Below are 16,793 nucleotides of genomic sequence, written 5' to 3'. Positions count from 1 at the left end.
GGAGTGGCACACACCATTAGTAGGGCCCAACCAAGGTAGTAGGCCAACTGCAGTGTGACATTAAAAAATGCTTAATGAGAGCCTGAAGGTTGAAGCTCGGACAAGGAAACCTGGAGGAGAACACCAAGGAGGAGGAGAACACCAAGGAGCGGCAGACACCGTTACTAGGCTCCAACCAAAGTAGTAGGCCAACTGCAGTGTGACATTAAAAAATACTTAATGGGAGCCTGAAGGTTGACGCTCAGACAAGGAAACCTGGAGGAGAACACCAAGGAGGAGGAGAACACCAATGAGCGGCAGACACCGTTACTAGGCCCCAACCAAAGTAGTAGGGCAACTGCTGTCTTATATAAACAACTACTTAATGAGAGCCTGAAGGTTGAAGTTCAGCTTTTTCAGTGGAGGACAGCGTGATTGAGTGGCGCCGCAGACAGACAAAGGTAGTATGTGTTAACTTAAAAAGTTGGCTCTATGCATTTTTAAATTAGTTTCAGGGGTACACAGGCAGCATTGGTGTGGTCAGTGGAGGACAATTGTGAGGGACCGCAGACAGAATTCCTAGGCCCAAAATAGTAAAATAGGATCTATGCAGCTTCCATTAGGTGGCAGTGGTACACAGGCAGCATTGGTGTGGTCAGTGGAGGACAATTGGAAGGAGGGACCGCACACAGACTTCCTAGGCCTAAAATAATAAAATAGGCTCTATGCAGCTTCCATTAGGTGGCAGGGGTACACAGGCAGCATTGGTGTGGTCAGTGGAGGACAATTGGAAGGAGGGACCGCAGACAGAATTCCTAGGCCCAAAATAGTAAAATAGGCTCTATGCAGCTTCCATTAGGTGGCAGGGGTACACAGGCAGCATTGGTGTGGTCAGTGGAGGACAATTGGAAGGAGGGACCGCACCCAGACTTCCTAGGCCTAAAATAATAAAATAGGCTCTATGCAGCTTCCATTAGGTGGCAGGGGTACACAGACAGCATTGGTGTGGTCAACGTAGGACAATTGGAAGGAGGGACCGCAGACAGACTTCCTAGGCCTAAAATAATAAAATAGGCTCTATGCAGCTTCCATTAGGTGGCAGGGGTACACAGGCAGCATTCAGAGACACTTCATTGTACTATGAGGGACCCAGTGCCAGTGCCGTCGACCAAAAGTGGGCACACCCACCTCTTCAGACAAACGGCACTCTGACGGGTGCTTTTGACAAGTGGCGAGACCACGGCCCCGTGGGGGGAGTTAGGCCATTTAGGGAGGTGTAAACATGTCGTATGCTGGACAAACAGCAGCTGCAAATTAAGAGATTGGAACAGTCAGTAACACCAGTCCCAAAGCAAGACCTTTTTACAGGAAAGCTAGGTGTCAGCCGGGAAAGGTGGGGCAAAATAATTTGAAATCCATGAGTGGTTCATTTTAATGAAGGTTAGATAATCAACATTTTGGGTAGCCAGACGAGTCCTTTTTTCGGTCAGTATTGAACCAGCAGCACTGAATACTCTTTCTGATAGCACACTAGCTGCTGGGCAAGCAAGCTCCTGCAATGCATATTCAGCCAATTCAGGCCAGGTGTCTATTTTGGATGCCCAGTAATCAAAGGGGAATGACGGTTGAGGGAGAACATCGGTAATGGAGGAAAAATAGTTAGTAACCATACTGGACAAATGTTGTCTCCTGTCATTTTGAATGGATGCTGCTGTACCTATCATGTCTGCGGTCATTGCGAAATTACTCCACAACCTGGTCAGAAAACCCCTCTGTCCTATGCCACTTCTGATCTGTGCACCTCTAACACCTCTGCCCTGTTGCCCCCTGCAGCTCGTGTGAGAACCATCACCGGCGCTGTGTGCTGGGAATGCCTGAATCAAACGGTCTACAAGAGTAGCTTGTTTGGTTGCCAATATCTGTTCGAGGTTCTCATGTGGCATGATATTTTGCAATTTGCCTTTATACCGAGGATCAAGGAGGCAGGCCAACCAGTAATCGTCATCTGTCATCATTTTTATAATGCGTGGGTCCCTTTTGAGGATACGCAAGGCATAATCCACCATGTGGGCCAATGTTCCAGTTGTCAAGTCAGTGCATATGCTGGGTTGAGGAGCACTTTCTGGCAAATCAACGTCACTTGTCTCCCTCAAAAACCCTGAACCCGGCCTTGCACCCCCATCAGTTTCTATTGCCCCCTGAGAGGCTTCCTCATCCAAAAAATAGTCATCCCCATCATCCTCCTCGTCCTAATGCAGATTTGCCAATCTTAATCTCCCACTTTTATTTTTTTTTTCTGGGAGAATTGTGAAGAAATCAGGCCCACTGTTACACAGTAGGTTTTCTGTGGCAGAAAAAAAAAAATGCCACACACAGGACTGGCACTAATGCAGATTTGCCAATCTTAATCTCCCACTTTTTTTTTTTTCTGGGAGAATTGTGAAGAAATCAGGCCCACTGTTACACAGTAGGTTTTCTGTGGCAGAAAAAAAAAAAGATGCCACACACAGGACTGGCACTAATGCAGATTTGCCAATCTTAATCTCCCACTTTTATTTTTTTTTCTGGGAGAATTGTGAATATATCTGGGCCACTGTATTAGAGTATATTTTCTGTGGCAAAAAGTGGCTTGAAGAGATTAAAAAAAAAAAAGGGACTGTACTACAATTACTATCTCCCTACAGTTATCTCAGAAAAGTATGTCAGTCAGCAATAAAAAGGACTGCTGCACACAAAAGTCAAAAGTGTGGACAAACAAACAAGATAGCTGTGCAGAAAGGAAGGAGCAACAGGATTTGTGCTTTGAAAAAAGCAGTTGGTTTGCACAGCGGCGTACACACAGCAACGCAGCTATCAGGGAGCCTTATAACCTACAGAGCTGTTGCACAGAAATCGAGCCTCCACTGTCCCAAAAAGAAAAGGTGGTGTTGGACAGTGGAAATCGCTACAGCACAAGCGGTTTGGGGCTTAATTTACCCTGCCTAACGCTATCCCTGCTTCTGACGAAGCGGCAGCAACCTCTCCCTATGCTCAGATCAGCAGCAGTAATATGGCGGTCGGCGGGAATGCCCCTTTATAGCCCCTGTGACACCGCAGACAGCAAGCCAATCACTGCCATGCCCTTCTCTAAGATGGTGGGGACCAGGATCTATGTCATCACGCTGCCCACACTCTGCGTCCACCTTCATTGGCTGAGAAATGGCGCTATAAGCGTCATAGGAAACGCGACTTTGGCGCGAAGATCGTGTGCCGCATGGCCGATCCCACGCTGGGATCGGGTCGGGTTTCATGAAACCCGACTTTGCCAAAAGTCGGCGACTTATGAAAATGACCGATCCGTTTCGCTCAACCCTAGTGGTGACAATTTTAGGCGATTTGCGCAAAGCAAATCTAAAATTGTTCGAAATCGCTGTGAATTCATGCAAATTCAACTCAAATTCTATTCACATTGAATTGATTTAGTCATTTTTGTTCATCTGTGGTGAGATAAACTCTTTAATACCAAGATAATTTACTAAAATGTGAACTAAAATCTCAAGGTAGACCATCAAACTGTAGGAATAATCAAACACTTTCTGGGGCTAAATCCAAAAGATTTTAAATCTTAGAAAAAAAAATGAAAATCTACAAATTGCTCAATTCTTCAATAGAAATCCCAATTTCCAGGAAAGTTTCTCATTCTTGGCTGAGGAAACACGTGACGGCTGAGACAAGTTGTCACGATTCACACCGTGACTGTCAAGATCCCTTAGCCGCTGCCCACAATAAGTCACGGATTGGGGTGACTTTAAACCAACAGACGGCTATCACATGTGCAGGGGCTTATCCTAGTTATCCCTCCACTGCCACAATGTGATGAAAATAACACACACGAGGCTATTGACCTCTTAGTTTACAGCAGGGGCTTATTCTAGGTATCCCACTGCTCTTCAATATACCATGAACTGCAGGGATTTGTGTCTATCCCGCTTACAGTTCCACTTAACACTTGCAGCTCTCTGGCGCCCCCCTTACTCTCAGGTCAGATTAGGTACTGCACCTGGGGTAATTAGTCGCCAGAAACGCTGCCTGCTATGTACTGGCTATTGGGAACACTGCAGCGATGCGATAACTACTCCCACTCAGGCAGGAACAATAATTATCAAGCCGCAGTCGCTACAGTGACCCCCCAAAAGCCGGCACACGGTCGCTGCCACCAGCTCCAATTGAACGGGTCTGGAGCAAACCCCAAAAAACAGTAGCGTAATTCCCTTCAGAGACAGGGTACGGTTTAGGGCAGGAAGAACGAACTAGTATTAAATAGGATACCCCATAAATGATTTTAGGCAGTGTTTATAAAATATTTTACAAAGATGTTACAAATGAGACAATTGCAAATATGTACAAGGTAATTATAAAAATAAAAGGATTAAAGGAAGAAAAGATAACTCACATGTTCTTAGATCATTGCATTGCAGGCAACAGGCTAGGAGCTTTCCATCTATCCCAGTGCATTGGGCACTCGCAGTCTGGTCGCTTCAGGTAAAAACTCACAACTCTGCTCTCTTGGATGCCTGCCAGCACTTAAAACCTACAGTCTGTGACCTCACAGAAAGGGCTTGGTTTTCCAACTCCTCCTACCTCTTCGGTTTCACTAACTGGGCATTAAATATATCTGATGCCCGTATCTTCGCTACAGAACATAAAATAATCGCACCATACCCATCGTTCATCTCATAGTATCGTGGGCATTCCGATGAGATCAAATATGCCCTGTCTGGGATACATATTTACAGAGAAATCCCTACTTCTTCACCAGATGGAGTTAGACGCCCGTATTTAGAGTGATGCGTAGATCCTCCGAGTGTGATTATGACGATATATTTTGGTGTTCGTAACTTAAACGGTTTGCATAATATCTTCCAAAAACAGAACAAAGAAATCCCATGCATTCTAGAAGTTTCTCTAACAGTTCCTGCTAACACAAATTTCTCTTGCAGCTATGCCCGTCGTAAATACCTTTCGTCAATAAAACTCCCCCACAAGGCAAGCTCTTCTACACAGACAGCTAGAAACACAGGGAAAGAAAGAGAACCAGAGAGAAGGGGGGTTTAGCCCCCGCATGCTAGCAGGAAAACTAACTTATGATATTTCATACCATATCGTGACACCTCCCCCTTTTAGCGTGCGCTACGGCGGCAGGACCTCTCGGTATGCCTCCATGCGCACGTCCGTGGGTTCACCCTGACGGGAAAGTCCATCTGCATTACCATGCTCTTTGCCCGCTCTGTGCTTAATGGTGAAGTCAAATTGCTGAAGGGCAAGGCTCCAGCGTAGCAACCTGCCATTGGTTCCACACATGGTGCTTAGCCAGCGCAGAGGGTTGTGGTCGGTCACCACCGTGAAGGTGCGACCGTACAAGTAGGGCTGCAAGCGCTGCAGAGCCCAGACTATGGCCAGGCACTCCTTCTCGATGGTGGAGTAGGCCACTTCCCTCGGCAAAAGTTTCCGGCTCAGGTACAACACGGGGTGCTCTTGGTCCTCCGAGTCAACCTGGCTGAGCACAGCACCAAGGCCAAACTCGCTGGCGTCGGTCTGTACCAAGAACGGTCGACTGCTGTCGACTGCTTTCAACACAGGGGCGTTGCACAGTGCTGTTTTCAACGCCTGGAAGGCCCCCTCACAGCCATCTGTCCAGTTGACGATGTGGGGTAGCTTCTTCCTGGTGAGGTCCGTCAAAGGTTTTGCCAGGCTACTATAGTGCTGCACGAAGCGCCTATAGTACCCTGCAGTGCCCAGGAAGGACATCACCTGTTTCTTGTTCCTGGGAGTGGGCCAGTTCACGATCACGCCCACTTTGTCAGGCTCCGGTTTCAGGGTGTTTCCACCTACCCGGTGCCCCAGGTAGTGAACCTCCCTCATGCCCATCTGGCACTTTCCCGGCTTGATAGTCAGTCCTGCTCGGTGAATTCGCCCGAGCACCTCCTCGAGATGCTGCAGGTGTTCATCCCAGGAGGGACTGAAGATGGCAATGTCATCTAAGTACGCCACGGCGTACTTCTCCAGTCCCTGAAGCAGGAGATTGACCATCCGCTGAAAAGTGGCAGGGGCATTCTTCATGCCGAAGGGCATGACCGTGGACTCGTACAGTCCAAAGGGTGTGATAAAGGCGGACTTCTCCTGCGCCTCGGGGCTCAGGGGAATCTGCCAGTATCCGCGACTCAGATCCATTATTGTCAGGTATTCTGCGCCAGCTAACTTCTCAAGCAGCTCCTCGATGCGCGGCATTGGGTGCGCGTCAGAGGCTGTAATGGCGTTGAGCCCCCTGTAGTCCACGCAGAACCGGGTGGTCCGGTCCTTCTTTGGCACGAGAACTACAGGTGAGGCCCACGCGCTCTTTGACCGTCGAATCACCCCCAGCTGTAACATCTCATCGATCTCCTGGCGCATAATCTGCTGCACCTGGTCAGAGATTCGATAGGGTGTTCGCCGTAGTGGGGCGTGATTCCCGGTGTCCACCTCGTGGACCGCTAACTCAGTCCTTCCAGGCCGGTTGGAGAACACGACCCGGAAGGGTTCCAGTGTGGTTTGCAACTGCAACCGCTGTGGTTCATCTAGCAAGGCGCTTACCTCCACGTCCTCAATGGACCCACGGGCCTTGGCTTGGGCCAGCATGTCCAGGAGGGCGTCTTCCTCCCCGTCCTCGGGTGCGCTGCAGACCGGTAGGATGAAAGGTTCACGTTCGTGATGAGCCTTCATCATGTTGACGTGAAAGGCCTTTCGCCTACCCCGAGTGTGGTCAAGGGTGACCACGTAGGTGACCGGGTTGAACTGTTGGTGGACAACGTACGGGCCGTCCCAGGCTGCCTGAAGCTTATCCGTTGGTACCGGAACCAGCACCCACACCTTTTGACCCACGTGGTAGGTCCGCTCCCGGGCGTTCTGGTCGTACCAGTGCTTCTGATCAGCCTGAGCCTGCGTCATGTTGTCATGCACCAACTGCGTCAAGGTCTGCATCTTGTCACGGAAGCGCATGACATACTCCACTATGGACACTTCGGAAGGGTTCGGCTCCTCTTCCCAGGATTCTCTTACCAACCCAAGGGGTCCCCGGACTCGCCTGCCGTACAGGAGCTCGAAGGGTGAGAACCCCGTCGAGGCCTGCGGAACCTCTCTGTAAGCGAATAGCAGGTGTGGGAGGTACCGCTCCCAGTCGCGCCCTTGTGTCTCAACCAGCATGCGTAGCATCTGTTTGAGGGTACCATTGAAGCGTTCACACAAGCCATTGGTCTGTGGGTGATACGCACTCGATACCAGGTGCTTCACCTGCATTTTCTTACAGAGAGCCTCCATTAGGTGAGACATAAATTGGGTCCCTCGATCAGTAAGCATTTCCCTGGGAAATCCTACACGTGAAAAGATGGCCAACAGGGCATCCGCCACCTTATCTGCCCTAGTTGACGACAGAGCTACTGCCTCTGGGTACCGGGTAGCGTAGTCTACCACAGTGAGAATATATTGCTTTCCAGAGCTGCTGGTGACGGCCAGCGGGCCCACAATGTCCACCGCAATCCTCTGGAAAGGCTCCTCTATCACTGGCAAAGGGATCAGGGGAGCCTTAAGAGCAGGCCCCACCTTCCCCACTCTTTGACAGGTGACACAGGAGCGGCAGTAGTTTGACACATCTGTCCCCATCTTAGGCCAATAGAAGTGTTGAGACAGCCGGGCCTTAGTTTTGCTGATCCCCAAGTGTCCAGCTAGTGGGATCTCATGGGCAATCCGCAACAACTCACCCCGGAATTGCTGCGGGACGACCAGCTGTCTTTCCCTCAACCACTCCTTTTGTGATTCTCCGGGTACTGTCTCCCGGTACAACCTTCCTCCTTCCCAGAACACCTTCTCCTTATCAGTCTCGGAGAATGACGTCCCGGCGAGTTGTCTCAAACTCTCTAGGCTCGCATCTGTGTGCAGAGCGGCCTGAAACTCCTGGCTAGGGGAAGCCAGAAGCGATGTCAGGGTCCCTTCCCCACGGGAGCCCTCTGGGACCTGTTCTGGGTCCACCTCTGGTTCAATCATACTGATGACTGAGGAGGGTCCGGGAGGCAGACAGCTATCTGCGTTCCGGGCACTCTGACTGCGGGTGACAGCAGCTACGTAGGCTGTCTCCCCGGGGATTTCTACAGACCCAACAGCCGACGCTGCTATGGGCTCTACCTCCCCATCCACCCCCATTACCTCAGGAGCATTGCTACTTATGGGCCAGTTACCTTCCTCGGTGGCACTGGTCAATTGCATGGCATCACCTTGCTCACGGTTCCCATGTATCTCCCCATTTCTTGTAGCACCGACACTTGCCCCTGCTAGGGGTTCCTCAGCCGTCTCACTCCACAGAGCGACGTGGCTGAGCACTCCTGTACCTATGGACACATCAACTTTCACAGAAACATCATTATCAGATACAGTTGGCCCAGGTACAGCATTTTCACCATCAATCCTAGGGAAAAAATGGTTAGCAGATGCATCACTACAAGATAAAGCATGGTCAGGTAACACATGCGATTTCCCATCATCATCATCATCATCAGGGTTAACTTTACCCTCATTAGTAGATTGGGGAGGAGGGTCATCCACGAAGTATGCAACCAACCTCCCCAAATCAGTCCCCAACAAAACATCAGTGGGCAAATTATCAGACAGCCCCACTTCCTTCACCCCGCTCCCAGCACCCCAATCAATAAAAACCCGGGCCATTGGCAAGGGACAGCTGATGCCCCCAATCCCAGTGACAGTTAGGGTTTTCCCCGGAATGATTTCTTCAGGGGCCGCCAGTTCGGGTCGGATGAGGGTTCTTTCAGCCCCGGTGTCCTTGAGGCCTGTAGCAACACGACCTCCCACAGTGACGGGCTGTACGTTGTCACACACCCTCCCAACCACACCACCCACCAAAAGAACGGCTGCATTAGGCCCTGGGGCCTGGGATGAGGGGTTCTTCTGCCTGGCTGGACATTGGTGACTGAGGTGTCCAGTCTGCCTGCAGTGGTAACACTGGCGAAGTTCGGTGGTAGGTCTGGTGCTGTTGGCCACGGGGACAGGACCTCTGGTGGGTTGGCTGGCAGGGGTACTGGCGTTGGCTGCAGGCTTACCCCCTCTCCAGCTGGTGGTGACTGGCTTCCGCACTTCCGATCTACGGTTGGCCTCATAGGCATCGGCAATCTGCGCTGCTTTCGTCACATCGTTGGGTTCTCTGTCCATCACGAACTGTCGCACTTCAGTTGGGCAAAGACGGAAGAACTGGTCTTTGATCATCAGGTCTCGCAGCTGTGTAAAGGTGGTCACTGACAGTCCTTGGGTCCACTGGTCAAAGTGGGTCCCCAGTCTATGCACCACATCACTGTAACTGTCGTGTGGGCCACGTAGGAGGGTCCGAAACTTTTTACGGTACACCTCGGGTGTAAGCTGGTACTTAGCTATGAGAGCCTGCTTGATGGCCTCATAGTCACCATCTTGTTCTTGAGGGAGTGCAGCAAACGCCTCCAGAGCTTTTCCTCTCAGCCCTGGTGTCAGGTACTGTGCCCATTCTTGTGTAGGCAGCTGGTACTGTCTGCAGGCTTTCTCAAAGGCCCGCAGAAACGTGTCCAAGTCCCCATCCTTTTCCATAACAGGAAAGTGGTCGGGCCGGGGCTTTGGTGTCTGAGCGCTGCTGGGCTCACGACTGGACTGGGACGACCCCTGCATTTGCAGTCGGGCCATCTGCAGCTGGTACTCCCGCTGCGCTTGGGCCTCTCGCTCGGCTCGCTGGGCCTCTCGCTCGGCTCTCTCTGCCTCTCGCTGGGCCTCTCGCTCAGCTCGGGCCTCAGCCTCCTGCCGGTATTGCTGAATCAGCTGCCGACGTCCCTCATGGTCGTCAGTGGGGAATTCTTTCAAGGCCGCCTGCAGGTGGGGGTCCAATTCGCCCGGATTGCTAACAGGGCCAGCATTCAGTGGTTGGACCTCTGCTGCAGCACCATGTTCGCTGGTGCTGGCATCTGCGGCTTCTGGGCCCTGTGAGTGGTCTAGAGCGGCTTCCCATTGCATCAGGGCTGCGACCAGTTCGCTTTTGTTTTTGCTTGCATAGTCAATGTGCTGTGACTTGCATAAGGCAACAAGGGTGTCTCTGGTCTGCTGTTCATAAAAGGCTTCTCCCAGCCCAACCATGGTTGCCAAATAAAAGATAGGATAGAAAAACGAAGAAAAAGGGAGGGGATAATTACCAGTACACAATTGTCTCACAACTAATAAACACTGAGTTCGTTCTCCAAACTTATTTGCGCAGAGTTCTCGCAAGAACTTTCTGCAAGTTTTTAGTGAAAGGAATGATTGCTCAAACCAAATCACTAATGCTCTAATATCCCACCGCCTTGCCACCAATATGTCACGATTCACACCGTGACTGTCAAGATCCCTTAGCCGCTGCCCACAATAAGTCACGGATTGGGGTGACTTTAAACCAACAGACGGCTATCACATGTGCAGGGGCTTATCCTAGTTATCCCTCCACTGCCACAATGTGATGAAAATAACACACACGAGGCTATTGACCTCTTAGTTTACAGCAGGGGCTTATTCTAGGTATCCCACTGCTCTTCAATATACCATGAACTGCAGGGATTTGTGTCTATCCCGCTTACAGTTCCACTTAACACTTGCAGCTCTCTGGCGCCCCCCTTACTCTCAGGTCAGATTAGGTACTGCACCTGGGGTAATTAGTCGCCAGAAACGCTGCCTGCTATGTACTGGCTATTGGGAACACTGCAGCGATGCGATAACTACTCCCACTCAGGCAGGAACAATAATTATCAAGCCGCAGTCGCTACAGTGACCCCCCAAAAGCCGGCACACGGTCGCTGCCACCAGCTCCAATTGAACGGGTCTGGAGCAAACCCCAAAAAACAGTAGCGTAATTCCCTTCAGAGACAGGGTACGGTTTAGGGCAGGAAGAACGAACTAGTATTAAATAGGATACCCCATAAATGATTTTAGGCAGTGTTTATAAAATATTTTACAAAGATGTTACAAATGAGACAATTGCAAATATGTACAAGGTAATTATAAAAATAAAAGGATTAAAGGAAGAAAAGATAACTCACATGTTCTTAGATCATTGCATTGCAGGCAACAGGCTAGGAGCTTTCCATCTATCCCAGTGCATTGGGCACTCGCAGTCTGGTCGCTTCAGGTAAAAACTCACAACTCTGCTCTCTTGGATGCCTGCCAGCACTTAAAACCTACAGTCTGTGACCTCACAGAAAGGGCTTGGTTTTCCAACTCCTCCTACCTCTTCGGTTTCACTAACTGGGCATTAAATATATCTGATGCCCGTATCTTCGCTACAGAACATAAAATAATCGCACCATACCCATCGTTCATCTCATAGTATCGTGGGCATTCCGATGAGATCAAATATGCCCTGTCTGGGATACATATTTACAGAGAAATCCCTACTTCTTCACCAGATGGAGTTAGACGCCCGTATTTAGAGTGATGCGTAGATCCTCCGAGTGTGATTATGACGATATATTTTGGTGTTCGTAACTTAAACGGTTTGCATAATATCTTCCAAAAACAGAACAAAGAAATCCCATGCATTCTAGAAGTTTCTCTAACAGTTCCTGCTAACACAAATTTCTCTTGCAGCTATGCCCGTCGTAAATACCTTTCGTCAATAAAACTCCCCCACAAGGCAAGCTCTTCTACACAGACAGCTAGAAACACAGGGAAAGAAAGAGAACCAGAGAGAAGGGGGGTTTAGCCCCCGCATGCTAGCAGGAAAACTAACTTATGATATTTCATACCATATCGTGACACAAGTGAATAATGAAGAGAACTTATTAGAAGTGTATTTGAAAGATCTCTTAAGACCTTAGAAGAAAGACCTTGCTCGATTTGATCAGCACTTCCAAACATTCAAGGGAATAAAAGGAAGAGGGTTAGTAATGCCCAGTATGTGAGGAGACACTTTCATCCCACTCTGAAGGAACGCCGAACTCCAATCCAGGTACTTTATCTTCTCATCCACTGTGTGACTTCATATAAAATGATCAAAGACAAGTGGGATATATTCCTCAGATCTGAAAGTTCTGAACAACGGCGAAGATTTACAATTGTTTTAGGACTGGAGAATGGCATAGTTAATCTGAATCTCAGTTGCGAAGGCTGTGGGTGGGAGACGGAAGGAATCTTACCTTCTACTAAAGACGTCAACAGTGTTACATTAGCAGCTTTTCGCCTTCCTGCAGGTAAGTTTAGACCAAGCCTGTCCAACTTCTCTCTTAAGCAACGTCCTCCATTTTTGGACTTTGCCCTGCAAAAAAATAAAAGCCCCTCCTTGAATATAAATATAGGAACAGCAGAATGGACCCTAAATAAATTGTAGACCACATTTTTACCATTGTTTAATCCAGTAGAGAAATTATGGAAATGGGGCATAATTTTAGTCTTTCTTAATACCACAGCACTTAATTTTTGCCTCCATCTCCTTCCTATGCTGCTTGGTTAATTACCCTCATTCCTGTTGGCTAAGGTCGTAGAATCTATGGATGCCTACACAAGTTCCTTCCACCCATGGGAAAATGGATTGCAGACAGAGATCACTGACAGATCTATCCATAGGCCGCCTTGTGACTGCATGTTTTGCCCTTGTAGTATGAGTGCCATTGCTGTAATCCACATAGCATGCGGGACTGAAGGAGTAGAGAAATATCTGTCATGATCCTATGGTAGTTTTCTGACTGACGTGCCAGGGGTTAATTATTTGTGGCCTCTTTTTGGTTCTGGGAGGGCTTTTTCTTGGTTGGCTTGAGTCCTTGTCAGTTATACTCCTGCCTTCGGCTGAGTTAAGTTGACCCTGGTGTTTTGTGTGTTTGTGCCTTGTGCATGATCAGCGTGAATATTCCCTGTTGCTGACCCGGTCTGTCCCTCACTTTGTTATTGCCTGTTGATTCTGTACTTCGTTGTTCGGTTCTATTGTTAATTGACTCCGGCTTGACACCTAACTACGTTTTTGTCTCACTCCTTTTGTCCTGCGCCGTCCTCCGGTTACTGACCTTGGCTTGTCTGACCCCGCTTCCTGCATTGCCAGCTCTTATTTTCGGCCTTGCGCCCCCCAAAGTGTTCTCGGGTGCTAGCTCTTGTCTTTAGGACCTTCCTATGCTGGTCATGTGACCCGCCAGGTCCTTGTCTGTATCTCTTCGCACCATCGCTTCAGCCTGCTCTCTCCTGCCCTCCCACTCTCGTGTGTGCGCACGGTAAGCACAGTCTTCTTCGGTACAGTCCTCTCCCTCTTTAGTGTGTATGCACTGCACCCACTATCTTGTTTCCTCACAATATCCTTTATATTGTGGTGTCTAGCTTCAGTAAAATATAAACAGACACCACGGATGGGGTGAAAATAATAACATTATGTTTACTCATCTGCCATTACACATGTGGATTCAAGGCAGTCAGCTCAGGTGGTCTGCCTAGGTACCAGCATCAGCGTATTTCTGACACATGGGCGCTGATTGGCTGCAGCGGCCAGGTGACTAAAACTGTGTGACATAAGAGAAACAGTCATTGACACGCTGTTCTAGTCACCTGACTGCTGCCAATCACAGTCCTGTGACAGACAAACAGTGAGTTAATGGCTTCTGGCTCCATTGCTTACCACTGTGGCTGCCTGTTCTAGATCGACAGGGCTGATAACATGAGTATACATCATTTTTCAATTTTCACCCCATCCATGGTTGTTCTTCAATTTTTCGTGAGGCTGGACCACCCCTTTAAAGATAATCTGTCAGTAGGATCAACCATTCTAAGCCGTTTATATGGGCATGTAGGTCATAGGAAAATGTATGAAATGATACCTTGATATCTGTGATCCGATGTCTTATTCCAGAAAGATCCATATTTTTCTTAAATTAGCTGTTAAGATCTATGGGCCGGACATAGATCTCCCTGAGAATCTGCCTCCAGAGCTAATTTTAAATGAAAAGGGGAGTTACAAATGTAATATGTGATGCCAGCTCTTTGCTCTCCTGATCTTAATTCACATCTGTGTATGATTATAACTGACACAGGACAGTATAAAACACATCTGCAGTTGTCCTCTGACAAGCAGTCATTGTTGCAATACAACAGAGCTGCTGCTGCAGAAGAGTTTATAATGAGACAACGCTCAGTTCTACTGTACTGTGTCAGTTAAATTTTTCACAAAAGCAACACCCCCTTTCATTTAAAATAAGCTCTGGAGGCAGCCTCTCCAGGAGAACTATATCCGTCTCCTAGATCTTAACAGCTCATTTACATATTTAAAAAATGTGAATTTCTCTGTAATAAAACATAGGATCGCAGATATCAAGGTATCATTTTATTCAGTTTCTTATGACCTGCATACAGGCGGCATATGAGGGTTTATCCTACTGACAGATTCCCTTTAAGAGTCATGAAGCATTTTAGTATTTGCATTTGTATGGAAAAGTTGTTACCTAATCTGCAATTAAGACAGCTTGAAAAACTGTGAAAATTTTGGTAAATTGAAAGGAACATTTTGTGACATTTTGGCAAACAGTACGTACATTTTAAGCCCCATATTTATAGTCGATAAATGGCGTTCCATTCATACATATGTAAAGTGAAGTAGAAAAAGTAGATTACACTGTCTAAATATGTTGGTTATTAGTAAGGTGGTGATCCCATCTGGACAACCCCTGCGACATCGTAGATGAAGGTCACTTACTCGATAGCCACTGCAAAGGATGACTACAACTCTAATATGAAGGCAATGGCACAACCATATTGATATAAAATTCAAATTAGTACTTCTCTTAGTCTTCTTTTACACTTACCGTGTTGTTTGCGGCCCGTTATTGCGGGGGTATTTGTGGACCGTATTGCCACAATTTTCACGGTCTGCCACAATAACGGGCCACAAAAACTTGCTGATCACCATGTTCCTGGTTTCCAATACTATGGCAAAAGTATTGGGAAGAAAAAAAACGGCATTCCGCAAAACCGGAAGTCACGGTGCACCGCAAAAACAAGCTTCCGTTGTTTTTGTGGTCCCATTGATTTTCAATCGGGGCCGTGTCCATAAGCTGTGAAAAATATCGAGCAGGCTCAATATTTTTTCACGGCCGTAAATACGGCCCTACGACGGAGTTATTGAGGCCCGTTTTTGCGGCCCCATAGAAATCTATTGGGGCAGCAAAAACGGGACACAAAACCATGGTAAGTGTAAAAGAAGCCTTGGGTAGAGAAAATAAAGGAATGAGGGTATTTTCTCTACATATGGACTTCTTGTAGGATTCATCTCCATTGAAAGGTTGAAATACATCCAAAGAGATCCATGTGTTTATTACGTATCATCTTCTGTTAGAGTATTTTGGAGTTTTTGGAATCGCAAAGGGCGGTCTTCGGGGGGTGACTTATTTTAAAGTTAAAAAAAAAAAAAGAGTTGTATGGAGACGTTATATCATATTGGACATCCAGTGCCTTCTACACAGCAGTTATACATTAGATTTTCTTTGCGGATATAATAAAATTCCTAATTGCCTAATGCAAACATAGAAATATTGACCTGCATTTACCTTCGTAATATTCCACCCAGGAGAGAAGCGTTGAGGCATTCGGGAGGAGAGAGACGTCTTTTCACTTCTGCTATGGTGACCTTGTATTTCGACGTGGAGCTTAGCAAAGAGAGACGGCCAGGAACTGAGCAGAAGAGGTCTGTGGGGTTTACTACGCAGGTACCTCCTGAGAGGAGAGAAGGACAAGAAGCTTATGTTACGACTGCATAAATAGAATACCTAAATCCAGCCAGGAAGATCAATGTATTCATTTTTTGGAGTGTAATACTACAGTAAAGTTGTATTTGTCTCACATGTCTATTGCTGTCTATTACTATGATTTGTATATGTTGTTATCACCATTATTGTTGTGTAAAGTTTGGTTTTGTGAAGACATAATGATCGTGGTCGCAGAGGGTGTGACCGCGACCAGGCTCAAGTGGGAGAGGGGACCACTGATGTCAGCGCCTTTTTCAGCTGGACGTGCGTCTGAGGATGCATAATCAGCTAAAATGTATGCAGCGCAGGGACCCGTTGGTTCCCTGCACTGCAATATATGCCACTGGCAAATCAGGGGCCACAGCTGACGTCGGCGTACGCAACATGGGTGGTGCATGGCAGCGACATCATGTGCATCATGGCTGGCACACTGAAGTTAACTGCTTGTCTTTGCGCCTGCTATGCTAGAGGAAACCACACCTTGTGGGAGTGGAAGAAGGTAAGAAGAGTCATTTATTTAGTTTTTAAATGTGTTGGAAAAGAGCAGCAGAATGGGGGACATTATACAAGGAAGGGGTCCAGGATGGGGAGATTATACCTTATACATTTGATTGTTGAATTCTGAATACTGTCTTGATAGACAGATAGATAGATAGCAAAATTAAAAAATGGAACAGCACATTTCACAAATATAATCTGGGAGCAAAAAAACGGTTCCCAAACCCAAAATATATAGATTTTGTTGACATACATTAGAAGAAAAAAGGTAGGCAGCACTCCAAAATTTACAAAAAACAGGTAGACTTTATTTAGCCCATATGGTTTGGTGTTGTTTCGGTCCAAATGAGCCTTTTTCAAGCAGTGAGATATTTGTATTTATAGGGTATATATAGAAATATTCCATCATTAGTAGTGTTGAGCATTCCGATACCGCAAGTATCGGGTATCGGCCGATACTTGCGGGTATCGGAATTCCGATACCGAGATCCGATACTTTTGTGATATCGGAAATCGGTATCGGGATTAATATCAATG

General features: G+C 47.6%; 1 protein-coding gene across 1 annotated transcript in view; it reads right to left on the bottom strand.

Annotated features, from left to right (window-relative positions):
- TFAP2D (transcription factor AP-2 delta) overlaps positions 1-16,793 on the bottom strand; it is a 79,474-nt gene that overhangs the window by 12,539 nt on the left and 50,142 nt on the right. The window contains exons 4-5 of the mRNA XM_077293090.1: positions 15,561-15,726; positions 12,180-12,298 (exon numbers count right to left, since the gene is read on the bottom strand). Of these exons, the coding sequence (XP_077149205.1) occupies positions 12,180-12,298; positions 15,561-15,726 (285 nt within the window). The remainder of the gene's footprint in view (positions 1-12,179; positions 12,299-15,560; positions 15,727-16,793) is intronic.

Source organism: Ranitomeya variabilis, chromosome 2 (assembly GCF_051348905.1).
Source record: "Ranitomeya variabilis isolate aRanVar5 chromosome 2, aRanVar5.hap1, whole genome shotgun sequence".
NCBI classification, from domain to species: Eukaryota; Metazoa; Chordata; class Amphibia; order Anura; family Dendrobatidae; genus Ranitomeya; species Ranitomeya variabilis.
The sequence above is the reverse complement of the archived record's forward strand: the minus strand, read 5'-3'. Positions and strand labels throughout refer to the sequence as shown.